This window comes from Etheostoma cragini, chromosome 12 (assembly GCF_013103735.1).
Source record: "Etheostoma cragini isolate CJK2018 chromosome 12, CSU_Ecrag_1.0, whole genome shotgun sequence".
Taxonomy (NCBI): domain Eukaryota; kingdom Metazoa; phylum Chordata; class Actinopteri; order Perciformes; family Percidae; genus Etheostoma; species Etheostoma cragini.
This window is the reverse complement of record NC_048418.1, coordinates 21924749-21941055: the sequence shown is the minus strand read 5'-3', so window position 1 is coordinate 21941055 and position 16307 is coordinate 21924749. Positions and strand designations below refer to the sequence as shown.

At 41.2% G+C, this 16307-nt stretch overlaps 1 protein-coding gene and 1 long non-coding RNA gene across 2 annotated transcripts in view; both read right to left on the bottom strand.

The window, feature by feature from the left end:
• LOC117954060 (potassium voltage-gated channel subfamily H member 6-like) overlaps window positions 1–16307 on the bottom strand; it is an 82845-nt gene that overhangs the window by 55486 nt on the left and 11052 nt on the right. Inside the window, exons 3-4 of the mRNA XM_034887530.1 lie at window positions 3845–4009; window positions 805–1228 (exon numbers count right to left, since the gene is read on the bottom strand). Coding sequence (XP_034743421.1) covers window positions 805–1228; window positions 3845–4009 — 589 coding nt within the window. The remainder of the gene's footprint in view (window positions 1–804; window positions 1229–3844; window positions 4010–16307) is intronic.
• LOC117954101 lies at window positions 6621–16292 on the bottom strand. Its single transcript, XR_004658739.1, has 3 exons — window positions 16282–16292; window positions 13958–13963; window positions 6621–6723 (listed from the first exon to the last, which is right to left on the bottom strand). It is a non-coding gene; the product is annotated as an uncharacterized LOC117954101 (long non-coding RNA).

Sequence of the window (16307 nt, the reverse complement as noted above, 5' to 3'; positions counted from 1 at the left end):
CCCCGGTAAGCGTCTTTGTGTTTCACTTCCTGTTTTATTTTGAAGTCGGCTTCCTGTCTTGTCTTGTCTAGCTTTACTTTGTTTGTCTGATTGTCCTGCCCCGCCCTAATGTGATTCACCTGACGTCTCACCTGATCCCCATTACCTCGTTACCTCTTGTATTTAACCCCAGTGTTTCCTTTGTCTCTTGTCGGATCATTCTGTTCGTTCGCCTGTCTGCACGTCACCTTGTCTCAGTATTCCTGCTGTTGTTCCCGTTTCCCTGGTCGGGTGATTATATGTTTTTGTTCTTTGGATACCTGCCTTTTTGCCTTGTGTTCTGGATGTCTAGTTCCATTGGGACTTACCTTGTGTTTGGACAATAAACTCCTGTTTACCCCCACCTGCCTGCCTGCCGTTCTCCTCTCTGCATTTGGGTCCAATCCTCATACGCCCCCCTAACAGCCCCTCGAGAAGGGCAACTTTCATTACTCGATGCCAAACCCTTAATCCTTTTGCATTTGGGTCTGGATTACCAGGCTATTTAGTAGGTTTCCTTTATCACTTTTTTATGGAGACCTTGTAGCCATTAAGTAGTATTCCCCCAGACTATGGTATAAAATCAGATAATGTATGACAATAGTGAAATACTTTCGTAGTAATACATTTCTTCTTCGGAGAAGATATGATTGATATCCACTAGATTGTGTTGTGTTATAAACCAGTTATTTAATGTTTATACACTGCTTATAAAAGCTTAAAGGGTTACCAGCTTATCAAAAGTTAATAAAATCACAAAAATACAAAATGAAAAGATTGACTTACCTTGATCGAGCCTTTGAGGAGGCAAGTGGCTGTGCCAGTGTTGGGGGTGCTGAGGCTGGAGCTGGGGACACACTCCCTCCTTCTTGTCCTCCACTTGTATCAACCAGCAGCCCAAAATTATCTCCTCCTGCTCTTGTCTTTCTGTCCCCCTCACTCCTTCGCCTGGATGCCAGCAAGCTGCCCCTCTCTCCTCCTCTTCGTCCCACTCTCATCCCTTCCTCCTCATCGTTCCACAGCAGTAGTCCAGCTCCTGTCTCCTCCAGCTGCTGTATCTCAGGAAGGGACAGGAGTTTATCTAGGGCCACAGACTCGTGTCCAAGGAGAGGGAAGTCAGCATGAGGAGCCCCTAGCTCTGTGTCCTGGGACAGGACCTCCGTTCCGGGGTTGAGGGAGCGCAGGAGGAGGCGCAGACGCTGCCGCCCAGCTGGATGGGGAAAATCGGTTTAGAAATATGCACCACTATAGCACTATATAAACGGAAATTGTTTTCAAACCTTGATTATTTCATTGCATACTAGTATACATTTTAAAGTACTTTTAACCCCCACACAGATGATTTCAGTTATTTTGGCTGATTAGACATTTGCTTAGTTTGAAGTTGGCCGGAGCTTAGATTCGACTTTATTAAGTCACAATTTTTTTCAATAAGAACGATAAAGCTGTCACTTGTCCCACCGTTTCAGGAACGTAACAGGAGATTTCGGAAGGGAGCAGTCCAGTTAGAGAAAATCTTCTCAAGCAACGGTCCAGGACATCGTTGTGTCTAACATGCCTTATTCAGAAACCCAGACCGTCATAATAAACAGGAAAGAGAACATGCAGACACTCAAGGGAAGACACAAGACAGGAACTACAACTAGACAAGACAAGGGAGGGAACACGGACTACAAAAGAAAACAGAACAAATACACAATCATAACAGGAAATATACGACACAGGAAAAACAACAGAAATGTACAAACAGGCAACAGAAATATCCACAACCACTATAAGTACAATGCAATGAATTGTATTTCAACAATGTTTCTTATTCATTTCCATGTTATACTAGACTCTTTAATTATACCCTCTAAAATTTTTGATATGTTTATCAATTAGATTGTGGGTCTGTGTGTTAAATGTGTAACGAGAAAGTCCACAAATAGCAACATGGCATGATTTTTGTTTCCTTCAAGATTTAATAAAGCGGCAGTGGCATCTTCTACTCCACCGCTATCCCTGTATGCCAACTGATAACGGTCAAGTAGATGTGCAGTCTTAATAAGAATATCTCTTGTTATCACTTTTTCAAAGGACTTCATGACAAGAGTCAGGGCCAGAGGTCTATCTATAATCATTAAAAACCTTGGGATAGTTTTTTTTGGCCACAGGGATAACTATTTACTGCTTCCAACACCTTGGCAACCTCTGTTGGTTTTTCTCTTTATATTTGGAAGAAAACTATGAATAAATGAATCCATGTAGATGATCTGATAACCAAAACAACTGTTAGCTGCAGCTCATTTCATAGTACCGGCATTCTTCGGACAAACTCATTACCTCCATCTGTAACACTAGCGTTGAACTAATACTCTAAAAATATAGTATTTTATTTACATATCATATAATGCATATGATATTCATTTGTAATAATTTTTGGGTTTTCAACAGAAATTCTTTCAAATCGACCAAAAACACTCGCAGCTGAGTTGGTGTGACTGTGTGTAATTTTGTGTGGGGGTGTGTGATATGTGTGACTGTGTGTGAGCGTGTGTGATATATGTACAATATTGTGCAAAAGTTTAAGGCAGGTATGAAAAAATGCTGTAAACTAAGAATGCTTTCAAAAATGGCGTTAATAGTTTGTAAACAGTGAATGAACAGAAGAGCAATCTAAAGCAAATCAATATTTGGTGTGACCACCCTTTGCCTCCAAGACAGCAACAGTTCTTCTAGGTACACTTGCACACAGCTTTTGAGGGAACTCCGCTGGTAGGTTGTTCCAAACATCTTGGAGAACTAACCACAGATCTTCTTTGCGTGTAGGCGTCCTCAAATCCTTCCGTCTCTTCATGTAATCCCAGACACATTCGATGGTGTTGAGATCAGGGCTCTGTGGGGGCCATGCCATCACTTCCAGGACTTCTTTTTCTTCTTTACACTGAAGATAGTTTTTAATGAACCTTGGGGTTGTTACCCTGCTGCAGAATAAATTTGAGGCCAATCATACGTCCTTGAGGGTATTGCACGATGGATAAGTATCTGCCTTTATTTCCCAGCATTGAGGACACCATTGATCCTGACCAAATCTCCAACTCCATTTGCAGAAATGTAGCCCCAAACTAGCAAGGAACCTCCACCATGCTTCACTGTTGCCTGCAGACACTCATTATTGTAGCGCTCTCCAGCAGTTCGGCCAACAAACAGAGAGACCTTTTGCCATTTTTCTATACCACACATCCTATGTTTTCATGCATAGTTGAGTGGCTTGGCCTTGTTTTCATGTCAGAGGTCTGGCTTTTTGGCTGCAACTCTTCCATGAAGACCACTTCTGGTCAGACTTCTCCGGACAGTAGATGGGTGTTGCTGGGTCCCATGGATGTCAGTCGGTTCCGAGCTGATGTCACTGCTGGACTTCTTTTGATTTCAAAGGGAAAGAATGATGTGTTTTTTATCTCCAGCACTACATTTTCTTTGGCCGACCACTTTGTCCATGATCCTCAACGTTGCCCTACCTTTAGCAAGTGTACCTATAAGAATTGATGCTGGTTTGAAGGAAAATGGTAGTAATACTAAATGTTTTGTTTGTTGACTTTGCATTTTTTAAATTGATAAACAATAATTTAAACTTTTGAAAGCATTCTTAGTTTACAACATTTTTTCACAAGACTTATGTATTTGAGTTTGTAATATGTGTGTGACTGGGTTTAATATGTGTGTAACTGTGTGTGATATGTGTGCAATTGTGTGTGATGTGTGTGCAAATGTGTGTGATGTGTGTGTGAGTGTGTTTGATATGTATGCGAGGGGGATATGTGTGAGCTGGTGTGATGAAACGTACCCAGCGGGAGCCAGGGGATCGGCAGTGCTCTGTGCAGCTCTCTGGCTGGGGAGCTGCTGGCTGCTCTGGGGTCAGTGGGAAGCTTAAAGTTGAGAATGAACATGATGACCAGGCCGTTTTCATTCTTCACAGGAACCACATCTATTGCACAGCTGAAACACACTCCTGCAAGGACACACAAGAGAACTATGACTGTTTTGTTCCTTTTAAACATGCATGTGACCGGCAAGAAAGGTCAGTAGATTTCAAAGATTTCCACTAGATGGTGCTACCAGACAGAAAAAGGGCACTCTGCTGCTCATAATATTGAAGAGCATGGCCAACCTACTGATTTTTCTAAAAGGTTAGAACAACCCACGTGTTGCGGCACATACAGACTTCTTCAGGTCTGGGTCCCGGTTGAAAAAAACAGTAGTTACCCTTTGAGTACACTATTGGAGTAAATGTACTTCGTTACATTCCAACCAAACAGTATAGAAAACTAAATAAATCAGAATTACTTTCACACTTCTTTGTTGAACCCTGATCTAAATGCTCCTTTATTATTTTAACACATTGGATCCTTTGATAATTAATGATACCTGAACGACACCATAACGGGGTTGTGAGGTTCTGTGTGGCTGTGGTACACATGCTGCTATTTACACTTGTGATGGATGTATCATTCAGTGTTTAGTATAACATAGCACGCTGTTATTCCTGTGATGGGAGCAGAAACTCCTGACACTGAAGGAAACACAGCGGTTAGTCTTTGAAACTCAGGAGAAATGCTACATACACACTGGAAACATGATGACTGGGTGAGCTTATGTATTCATTTCTTTAATTTAGATCAAAACAGAGAAGCTTATATACAGAAAATCCTTTTGTCTTCTATTGACACAGGATTTATGAAATGGTATGTGTGTGTGTGTGTGTGTGTGTGTGTGTGTGTGTGAACTAAAAACTTGAAAGACATCCCTTTTCCAAAGTCCATTTAGAATAGATACAATATGCAATTCCTTTGCAAATATGCAAAATGCAAATCATAACTAAGACACTTTTATAAATCAAGATTAAAAGTTTTAATTGATTTCGGCCCTAGTAATAGGTCTCACTTAAGTCTTGACATGCTTATTTGTACATTATCCGTGCTTGACGTTGTTTCAGTCAGGTGAAGTGGAAACACGTTATATTGTGGAAGGTCCTCAAACCAAATCTTGCTTAGGACCCCCAAAAGTCTAAGGCCGGTCCTGGATTCATCCAAAGAGGTTATGTGGCTCTGTAACATCACGCTTCTTAAAGTTCTTATTCACAGAACCACTTCAACCTAGCTTTAGGTTGAACAATGAATGAACAATGTTGCTGGTTTTCTTTTCTTTTTCTTTAGAAGGATGGATAACATCTGCAGACAGCCTTTTGGAGCAATAGGATTTGGAGGTGAAAGACAGAAATTGATAAAAATAGGACACACTTTGTTTTGTAAATAGCTTTTGTTTCAACAGCATTTTCATGACTATATTCCAACCAGAATCCCCAGGACATCTTTCAAAATAGATGCTTTTGCAATCACTGTGGTAATGGTGGCTCAATTGTTTTCCCCAACTACCCGGATTAATCTATTTGTGTGTGTGTGTGTGTGTGTGTGTGTGTATGTGTGGGTGGGTATGTGTGGGTGTGGGTGTGTGTGTGTGTGTTGAGGTCATAGTGAAGGTCGGTGCCAGTATTTTGGGACAATGAGAGAAATGGGATCATAGTTTTCATTAGAGCATAAGTACCATATCATCCCAATATGATAAAAAACAATGGATTAGAGATTAATGGAAAGAGCCAAAAGATTATCCGGCCCTCACACACACACAAACACACACACAAACCCACACCCAAGCCCCCCCTCCCCCCTGTCTTGCACCATGCTCTTGCGTCATTCTACCACTTCCTCTCCTCCAGTTTCTTTCCCTTCTCTCTGCCTCTCATACATTGTAGCAGCTCAGATTAGAAGCCAAGTTGACTAGTTTTAACTACTCTGAAAAAAAAAACTCTGCTCCCCGACTTGAAAGTGCTGTTTTCATGATCCACTCATCCACTCATCCACTCATCTCATCAAACAAGTCCTTCAAAGACAACACTTTGAGACAGTTATCCACGCCTACTGTAATATAAGGACTAGTGAGTTCTTCATCGTTCGTCTTCAACTAGTTAAAAATGCAGCTGCATGTCTTTTATCTGGCACAAGGAAGTCTGAGCACATTTCACCTATTTTAGCATCACTTCACTGGCTGCCCATCCATTTTAGTATTTATTTTAAAATTCTTTTAATTGCTTTTAAAGCCTTGAATGGTCTTGCCCCAACTTACCTTTCTAAGCTACTGCACCCCTACACTCCCAGCTTTCAGGTCAGCTGACCAGCTAGGCTTAGAAACTCTGGAAGGGGCTATCTAAGACAAGCCTCCTCTCCTTTAAGATAGAGTGTTCATCTTATGTGTATACTTTTACCGTATGCTAACAGTGCATTTAGTTACTTTATTTCTTCTATTTATTTAGTTTTTTAACTATTATTTTTATATTTGGTACCTCAATTTTTATTGTGCTTTTATTGTGTTATCTATTTATTCTGTATTATCGTTTTGTGCGGAAAACTTGTTTGTAAAAATCGTGCTATACACATTAAGTGGATTGGATTGGATTGGATGGATATTCAACCACTGCGGAAAAGTCATTTTTAGTGTGTTCTGTAGTTTTTATGTATGTAATAGCTCTAAACAGAGCTTTCTCTCCCACGGACAGCACTTTTTCTTCAACTGTCTAAAAAAGCTTCGCCCACATTCCTGTTTGAAATTCCTCAATTAGTGATGTCTTTGATTGAGTAAGCCAGCCCAGTTTTTCATCAGGCCCCCCTGCTGGTAACACAAACTCAAGTAATCTAAATAATCAATGAGAGTGCACGAATGTTGAAGTTACATTAAATGCCAATTAAAAGTCCCTTGTGGCCGTAAAATAAATGAGCCTGAAGCTAATTCTTACCTATTCAGGGAGAAATTAGCCAACTCTGCATCCTTTTGGGCTCTAAGCTGTCTCCATCTTTCAAATACATCTTCTTTATTTACCCTGGGTTTGTTACATCTCTGGTCATGCAACTGTTAGGAACATGCCAGTTTTCTTTAAGTCGAGTAGAATCTTTCTCTGCCGATCCTGTTTGTTTGTTTGCTGCTACTAATGTTACAGCCGTAGCGCGCTGGGTTTGCGGGTTAGAGAGTAAATGCTGTCAACATATACTTTGTAAATCTTTACAATCATTCTGTGAAGAACGAAGCACACCTGCCTTGTTACACCATCAACATTTTCTTCAAAACTTGACATTTCAGCATATAGCTTTCTAGCTCAGAGTTAGTTATTTCCCAAAACAAACATTGTTTTGCAAGGTGATCGTCCTCACACAACAATGTTTTTTTCTGTAATTCTGAGTACAACATTTGGAGCACAGGTTATCATGTAGAGCAGTGATTCTCAAAGTCCAGACTCTCTCCCAGTAGCCTTTATATTACTGTGCCTTGTTGTTTTTAAGGTCAGTTTCTCAATCAGTTTTCAGGCATTAAAATCCACCAGTGACGATTGTTCTCCTACTTTTTCTGTAGTTTGCAATATATTTGTAAAATGTATGACACTTTAATGTATTTTGCTTTTAAAGTTAGAGTTGCTTTGGTTCAGGCAACAGACTGCCGTCAAACCCTGATATCTTTTCCTCTGGGGTTGAATGTATTGATTGTAAGTTAAAAGCAAGTTCAATAACAATAAATTGCTTATCACCTTTTGTTCCTGACCTTTGACCTGTTATATAAATCAGATTTGGACCTTTGAATATAAGTTTGAGAATCCCTGATCTAGAGGAATGTGGATGCCCCCTGATGGCCACCACACATGCACTATAATAACCTTTTATATTAAAAGAAAATCATAATATTACCTAATTTACCTTTAATTTCATTCAAAATCCTAATGACAGAAACCAGGACGTTTAAGGAATTAACTTGCTGCAGAAAGCCGACTGTAACCCGGGTACGAAAGTGCATATAAATACATGTTTGGGTTAAACTTATCAGGTCAATGTGTTAGTAATGCAAGTGATAGAAGTAGTTTGAGGATTCCAGCTGTGGAGAATACAATTTAGAAAATAGAAGTGAAAATAACCTTAAATCAGTAGTTGCTCGCGTGTCCAATCATATAGCTGGACGGTACAACCGTGAACCCAACTGAGAGAAGAAAATTCAATATACAAACACACTACAATGCCTTGTAAAATATCTCTTGTTGCCTTATTTCAGCATGCAACAGTATCCAGTCTGCTAATCTTTCACTTGATGGCGAGGAGAAACGGATCCTCCCATCCTACCATGGGGACCTCAGCCATCTAATTACATTATTGCAAGGGACGGAAACTGTGAAGGTCCCTTTATAATCTGTGTGTGTGTGTCTGTGTGTGTGTGTGTTATAATAAAGACCCACAAGGTTTTCTATGTACTGTATGTGTGTCAAAGATTGGTAACCCACAGTTCCCATTAGGACTCAGACAATACAGTATTACAGGGTCTTATGTGCGGAGAAGGCTACATTCTCTGGGAAGATGTTACACAATCGTTTTCACATTTGGCCAAATATTGGCTAAATGTAGCCTAGAAATCTAAACGTACCCTAGCGGCAGCAAATGTAATTTGCAGCCAGGGTCAGTCTAGCAACTCTCTGTTGGCTTGTGAGCCTGAAAATCCAAATTCTGGGAAGCCAATCACATCGTGTATATAGTCGGTGGGCGGGCAGAGTAGCGACGGTTCCGCGTGAATTCCCTGCTACTTAAATAATAGTGGATAGTAAGGATAGTGCTACCGAATAAGGTAGCACTATCCTATTGTGTGCAGAGAGAATTTGATAGAGAACTGTACCTCTGCAACATTGTTTTAGCCAGTGGGGTTCTGCACATCATGCAGGAAATATGTATATTCAATTGTTTCTATTTTCCATTATGTGTTTCTACACTTCATACACAAAACTAACAAGTCCTCAATCAGCAACCCCAACATATACAATAATAAAATGACAAAAATAATACAAAGAAACATACATTAAAAACAATAAAATAATAACTGACATGTTACAGAGCCTGCGAATCAATTATGGCCCAGTGTTTCCAGCAAGATAATCCAAAAATGGCTGCCGCCCTTAGAAAATCTTTAAGTTTCAAGAGTGTGGGAGGCTAATGTGACTTCCAATTACACAAAATAAGACGTCTGGCCAATAAAGATGAAAACGCAATGTCGTCTGATATTGCTCCAGATATCACTATCCCAGCAGGGTTTACACCAAATATTTGATGATTTCAGGAGCAGGGCTTATCTTTCTGTCACAGATATAAGAAAAATTATCAAAACTTAACAACCAAAACTGTACCAACTTTGGACAAGCCCAGAACAACAGAGGGTAGCCGGAGCTTGACAGCATCGGGAACAAGTCGGATCAACATCTGGATATATCCTGGCAAGCCTACTCCTACATAGATGAAGCCTGTGGAGCACCTTCAACTGGTACAAATCGAAGTTGAATGTATTCTCTTTATTGCGCTTTGCCAGGAGATGTCCGACATTAAGAATCCTAATCCCCCCTTCCACCCGGCCCAAATATGACTAAGAGACGGCAAGGCAATCATCTGGATATCCTGATATAATCTGCTCACTCTTCGTCTTTGATTTAGATCCCCATCTAGCCAGTCATTTGTCGAGAGTAACTGAAAGAAAGGGAAATGTTACCAAACAAAAACACGCATCTGCTGATACCTGAAATAATGCAAACTAGGGATATCATACAAATTTGCCAGCCCTCGATGAAAAAGATCCTTCATCCACTTCAGACCATTCCGGAACCATAACTTAAATGCTGTATCCTTGAGTGAGGGTGGACAGAGTAGGTTGGCCGAGACTGGGAGAGAGGGCATGGCCTGTCTATGTTTGAAGTGGGTCCTGAATTGGGACCTTATTCAAAGTGAGCCACCCACAATAAGATTATTTTTGAGACACTTGTTATCGAGTGACAATGGCGCATATAGTAGAGAAGGTAGAGACACCAGATGGGCGGAATTTTGTTCCATTTCAAACCATACAGGTCCACTCACCTCGTAAGACGCGGAAACCCAGTATATTAGTTTAAATATATCAGTTGCCCAGTAATATTGTAAAAATTCAGAAGTGCTAAGCCTCCCGCCGGTTTCTGTTTCTCAAGATGTGCTCTCCTTATTTGTGGGATGGTCTTACTACAGATAAAGGTAGACATAATACAGACATAGATAGACATTTATATAGCTCTCTGAAAAAAGACTTGGGATGAAAACAGGTATTGCAGGAAACAAGAATGAGAACCTAGGCATAATCATCATCTTGACAGAATTAACCCGGCCAGCAACCAACATAGGCGGTGCTGACCAACAGATAAGATCTTGTCTGGCCCTTTCTGGACTTTATCGGACAGGTAAAGTAGGTTGTCTGCATGTAGTCACATACAGAGCACACAGAGTTTGTAAGTTTAAACTTTCCTCCAACTTCCCCCATGAGCTCATCATTAAGGAAAACTGAGTGGAGATAGGGTTGGGGAGGTGGTCCAGCACAGGGCCGGAGGACTCACGCTCTCCCTCACAGCTCACAGTTGCTGGCTCTGAAAATAAATCAAATAAACTTCATCTTGAGTCAGATTTACCACAGCAAGGTGTCGACCGCATCAGTAACCTCTTTATATTCCGCCTACTTTGTATATAGTATTTAAAATCAGTTTTCTGGCTGGCAAATAGTACACACGTTAGTCCAAATGAATACTGTATCAGGGATTCAATTTATTTCTCTGAAGAAGACGGATTATGTCTCACCATGTAGTAAATTGTAGGGGCAAGGCCTCGGGGGGTGTGGTTGTCCTGAAGACCTCCCGCTGCAGATGTCATCCAGGAAACTCACACCTCGATTTTTGGGGCCCTACTCAGTTGAGGCAGTCCTGAACCCCACGACAGTTAAACTCAGACTTCCACCTCCCCTCAAGGTCCACCCCATGTTCCACGTCTCCCGGATCAAACCAGTTACCACCAGTCCCCTCTCTGTCTCAGTGGCAGCTCCACCGACCCCAAGGTTGATCGACGGCCACACGGCCTATACGGTACGTCTCCTCCTGGATGTGCGGTTACCGGTACCTGGTGGACTGTGCTTGTTTCGGCCCGGAGGAACACTCTGCCTTCTTCCCTCAATAAATACCTTTCCCTGCCATGCGTTTGATTCCATCATTCAGTTCCGTGACACATATCTTTCCTCGAGTACAGTCTTGTTAATTCATATAATAAGCACAAATTCTGAAGCCCCACGCACCCCAGCCTTAAAACTGCCTCAAGGATATAAAGACCTAGTTGCAAGATAACTTTCTCAAACTCAACAGTGAACTTAATCGGCCCCAAATTTCTTAACAAATCCTGCCATCATTCAGTCACTTTGCATCGACTTTTTATTTATATGTTCATGTTGAAAATGTTATATTTTGCGGGTTGTTTTAGTGATGAAACTCAGTCTGCTTGCCCACTCCTGTACCTGCGATCAAATCACCCAAGTCCTTCAAAACCTCTGCTAGCTCCCCATTCTACAAATAATCCAGTTTGAAATTCTCCTCGTCACCTATAGAGCCCTCCACAACCTGGGCCCTCCTCCTCACTGACATACTCCTAATGAAACTTTAGATCTGCCATTACCTTACCTCTTTTACCCCGTCCAAGAACTGGACCTGGGGGGACAGGGCCTTCTCCATTGCTGCTCCCTCACTCTGGAAGTCTCTCCCCAAACAACCTAGTCACCTAGTCCCAAGCTAAAACTGTACCATACTGTCGTGCAAACCATGGCCCATGGTCAATACAGTCTTTGCCAAATGGTTTGGTGTGAGTGAGTGGTGTGAGCTGCCCATGTTGAGTTGAGACACATTCATTGTAGCACAGAAACAGTATCCTACTTTAAAACCTCGGGGAGAAACAGCTTTTACTGATGAGGAGGTGGAAAATCCAGCTAAAGGGATTCAACCTTAAAGATGATGTGTTTATGAGAAAGCGGAGACCTCCCACTCGACCTGCTACTGACCAGTAGAGTGTGAATGAACAGATAGTTGTGCCTCTGGGTAATTAAGACAAGGTGTTATTTTAGCCCATGAGACCCCATTATCTGTCCATTTTGGTATTAAGAAGACTCAGGCTAAAGTCATTCTCAGGTGGTTTTCTTCATGTTATCGCCCACAGTCCCAAGGAGTAGAGCTAACTGTTCTATCATTTGCCTTTACTGATGATTATTTATCAAAATTCTCATTGTGTATATATTTTGTGAAAGCACCAATAGTCAACACTACAGTATGGTTGCAGTATCGATGTCGAGCTATTTGGTCAAAATTATTGTGATATTAGATTTTTTCTATATCACCCACTCCTACCAGGAAGTACTCAAACCGGCTCATTAGACATTAAAAACGATGATGAAATCATTTCCTGGGAACTGTGATGTTGCTCTGCCTTTTTTGCTTTTTGCCATGAGATTGTGTTTGGGAATAATGTTAGGGTGCCTAAAGTGCTCCTATTATGCTCATTTTTGGGTTCATAATTGTAGTTAGAGGTTTTATTAGAAAAGGTTTACTTGGTTTAATTAAATTAAATATTTTTGTTGTACTGCACATTGGTGCAGCTACTCTTGTCCCCCTGTGTGTTGAGCTCTCTTTTTTAGTTACAGAGTGAGACATTTCACTTCTAATCCATCTCTGTTGGGAGTCACGCATGCACAGTACCAAGGTCAGCACTACATGCCAGTCAGTATGAGGGTGTGCCACGCTAGCAGCTAGGCTAGCAATATAACGTGTGTTACAAAGTGACGCACGTTTGTTACGTAAATAAAGGCTGGACTACAGTAGAGCTGTTTAGAGCAGTTTGGTAACAGTGTTTTCTGTTGAGGATGGTAAGTCCCTTTGGGGTGGACTTTGGGCTTCTTCACTTTGTAAAGCTACCGTTGTAACACAACATGCACCAAAAAGATGTAACCCCATACATGAAAGGGAAAAAGCAAAAAAGCATACTATGAGCACTTTAAGGAACAGCTGCTTCAATCTGAGCCAGTACCAATTACATTTTCTTAATTTCATTTATTCTACTTGAAAAAAAAAATAAGAGTTATCTCAAGACACTTTACAGAAAGATTAGGTCTAGATCACACTCTATATTCTACTATGACTCCACAATTCAAAAAATTACATAACAAAATAGGTCCCTAAGAGCAAGCATTTAGTGCAGCAGTGGCGAGGGAAAACTTTGTTTTAGGTAGAAACCTCAGACAGACCCAAGTTCTTGGTGGGCGGTGTCTGACGGTGCTGGTTGGGGGTGTTATGAACCGTGGCAATTATAGTCACAATAAAAAGATAATGGAACTATGGCTAGAAATAGTATTTGCAGTAGTTCATGGCCTAGTTGGGCGCTGAGTAGGACCACAATTTAGGTGCCACACTAATCCAGGCAAAACTGCAAGGCCAGAAAACACAAGGACATAAGGAAGACACACCCCAGAGCTAAGAAAGTCACAAGCATCAAAGGAAGTTCCCCGGCAGTCTAAAACTATAACAGCATAACTAAGAGCTGATCCAAGACTAACCTGAGCCAGCTCTAAAAGGGTTACTAGATGAATCTGACAACTATATGAAGAGAAGCAGAGAATTAGGTTTTTGGACACAAAATACGTCCTAATTAACACAGATGTTCCACCGTCTGACGTTGATCTGATATGTTTTAATCGTGTGCCAGCATTGATATATAAATAACGTTGCGCCAAAAATATGCCATGACTAGTGTCCAAAAGTGTTTTTTTAATTTTGCCACTGAGCTCCCTAAAGTCCTCTACATCGAACTCGCTTTATAGGGAGTAGGGAGTAGTGAATGTGTGGGGGATTTTGGACATAGCCCAGGTCCTTGTTTCAATTTCAGTGTCTGGTCTGGTTGTCATTTTGTGATCCATATAAGTTTTGAAGAAGGTAGGTGATGTGATTGGCACATCTGAGGGTAGCTAGCTTTGCTGGATTATCAATTACCACATGTACCATGACATGGTGCTCTTTGGAGGCTTTTATAATAGACCTTAGTGGTCCCCTAATATAATATCTGAAGTCTCTTTCCCAAAATTCAGACTTGATGCAGAATTACAGCCACTAGAACCAGTCGCACAGTGAGCTTTCCTTAGTATGTGTCATTTCTTAGTGTTTGCTGTGCATTTGTTGTCACTGTTACTGTGTTACATTAATGTAAAGCTAAACTCTTTAATGCTGGTACAAATCGTTATTAATAATATGGTAGATACATCACAAGCTAACATTACACTAACGGAACCTATCATTTAACATTAGGCTGTTAGCTGGTTCGCTGTGTTTTGTGCCATTTGTGTTTGTAATGTTTAATGTCAGGTGGTATTTTCCTCTCTATTTTAATGCCATTATTGTATGTGCGTAACGTTTAGACTTATGTGTGTTTATCAGTTGTAGCTAAGGATGGGCGGTAAATCTGCACCTAGTTTGCTAGCAAATGTCAGTTAAAATTAATGAATACAGGGCTGCCAACTTTTCCCCAAACCTTGGAGTGAGATTTGGGGGGGGCAACCGTATTTTGCCGCTTACAAAGCAATTTCTTTGGGTCTTCATCCTTTAGGGTTTAAATTGGGATTTATTATTTTTGTGGGGGATGGGGCTCTCCCTATGGGGATCTGGGAAAAATTCTTGAAAAATAAACCATTAAATGGCACTTTCTGGAGAGTTTTTTTGCAAAAAATGGAGAGCTCAAGTCTTACATGATATCTGCATCAGATTTGATATCTGCAAAACTGTGGGGTTAAGAACCTTTGCATTGTTGTAGTATCAACAGGTTTTAGGGCATTTAGCATTTACATTATTAACTTCTTATGATATAAGAACTGATCCAGACAATGTGCTAAACATAATGAACCACATGAAGAGACAGCAGCATATGTCAGCAACAGCTGAGAAGATTTGGGTCTGTGGTGAACAGGTCCAGGGGTCCCTGGTGTAGGGATCAGTGACCCAAAGTTAAGTTAATGTTGAGGGATCAACTGAGACCACTGATTTACATAAATTCTATTCCTTTAACCTTTGTGCCAATGTTCAGTAATGTTTGGCCCTCATCTTCTGTGCCACACTTACTGTATTTACTTTTTTGGGAAAATAAAGACTATTTGTTCATTTTATAAAACATCAAATTCATTATTTTCAGTTACATTTAGAGATGCACAGAGGTTAAAGATGCACAATAGTGGCCCAACGTTGTAGTATTGTATATACAGTATAGTATAGCTCAGATGTGTTTCATAAGATTTCTGCTCATGTTTACAATTTTGTGCATATGCAAAATACAACTCCTCCCATCTGTTGTCCGAGATTTGGAGAGTTGTAATATAGTCTGCTATGCATGTCATTGCTCCGCCGATTTGGTAGTAGCTCACTCAGACCGTCTGAAAAGACACAGAGGCCCATTTGGGTCTCTGACAGAGTTTAGAAGTGGCTGTTCGCCGCTCTTTATCGGAGGTCTACGCACGGATGCAACGCGTCCCAGCCCACAGCAGAGCGGGTCCACTAAAATGAACTGAAGCTGCTACACTACCAGCCGCGCTGCTCACCTCTATCTTTACAGAGAGAGAGGACACGAAGCGACGGACGGGTCTGTGATACTCAGAGCACATACCTGAAGCCGGGGAATTTCACCTGGGATGGCTCGTGAAAAAAAGGTTCTCATTTTGCGACAATTTGAAAATTCCACAGACAGGGAGCGCTCTTGAACCCCTCACAATCTCTGAAAGCACAACTAGTCGATCATGAGTGGCTCAACAGGTATATCTATAGATAAACTCATCTTTCAGAAATCTTACCGACCGGGTTGACACTTCAGCGTGAGAAATCGGGGGTGTGGCGTGTGAGCGTGTGAAACCAGTCAAATGCGTGTGTCTCACGGCCAATGCGTGAGAGTTGGCAGCCCTGTGAGTAGATTCCCACTTAAAAAGTAGAACGTAACGTTACGTGATAGCATTCATAACAGTAAACATCTTTTTCTTGTGTTTGCTGTCTTTTAACGGACTGGATGGAAGCAAGTTGACCCTGGTTGTCAACATGGATGAGACATTAGGGTAGTCTGCACCAGTCTGATGGCCCCGATCCAAGAGCACAAACCAGGCCCAAGCGCTACACTAGCATCACCAAAAGGGAGGGATGAATTAATTTATAATTTATTGATCCCCAGTGGGAAAATTACAATTTACATTCTGTTTGTTAGTAATCCCTACACACAGGCCTGAATTAAACAACATTGCTCAGGTCCATTAATGCACAAATGGAGAGATGTCAGAGTGAGTGGGCTGCCAGTGCTGTACCAGCCTGAGCAGTTGGGGGGGGGGGG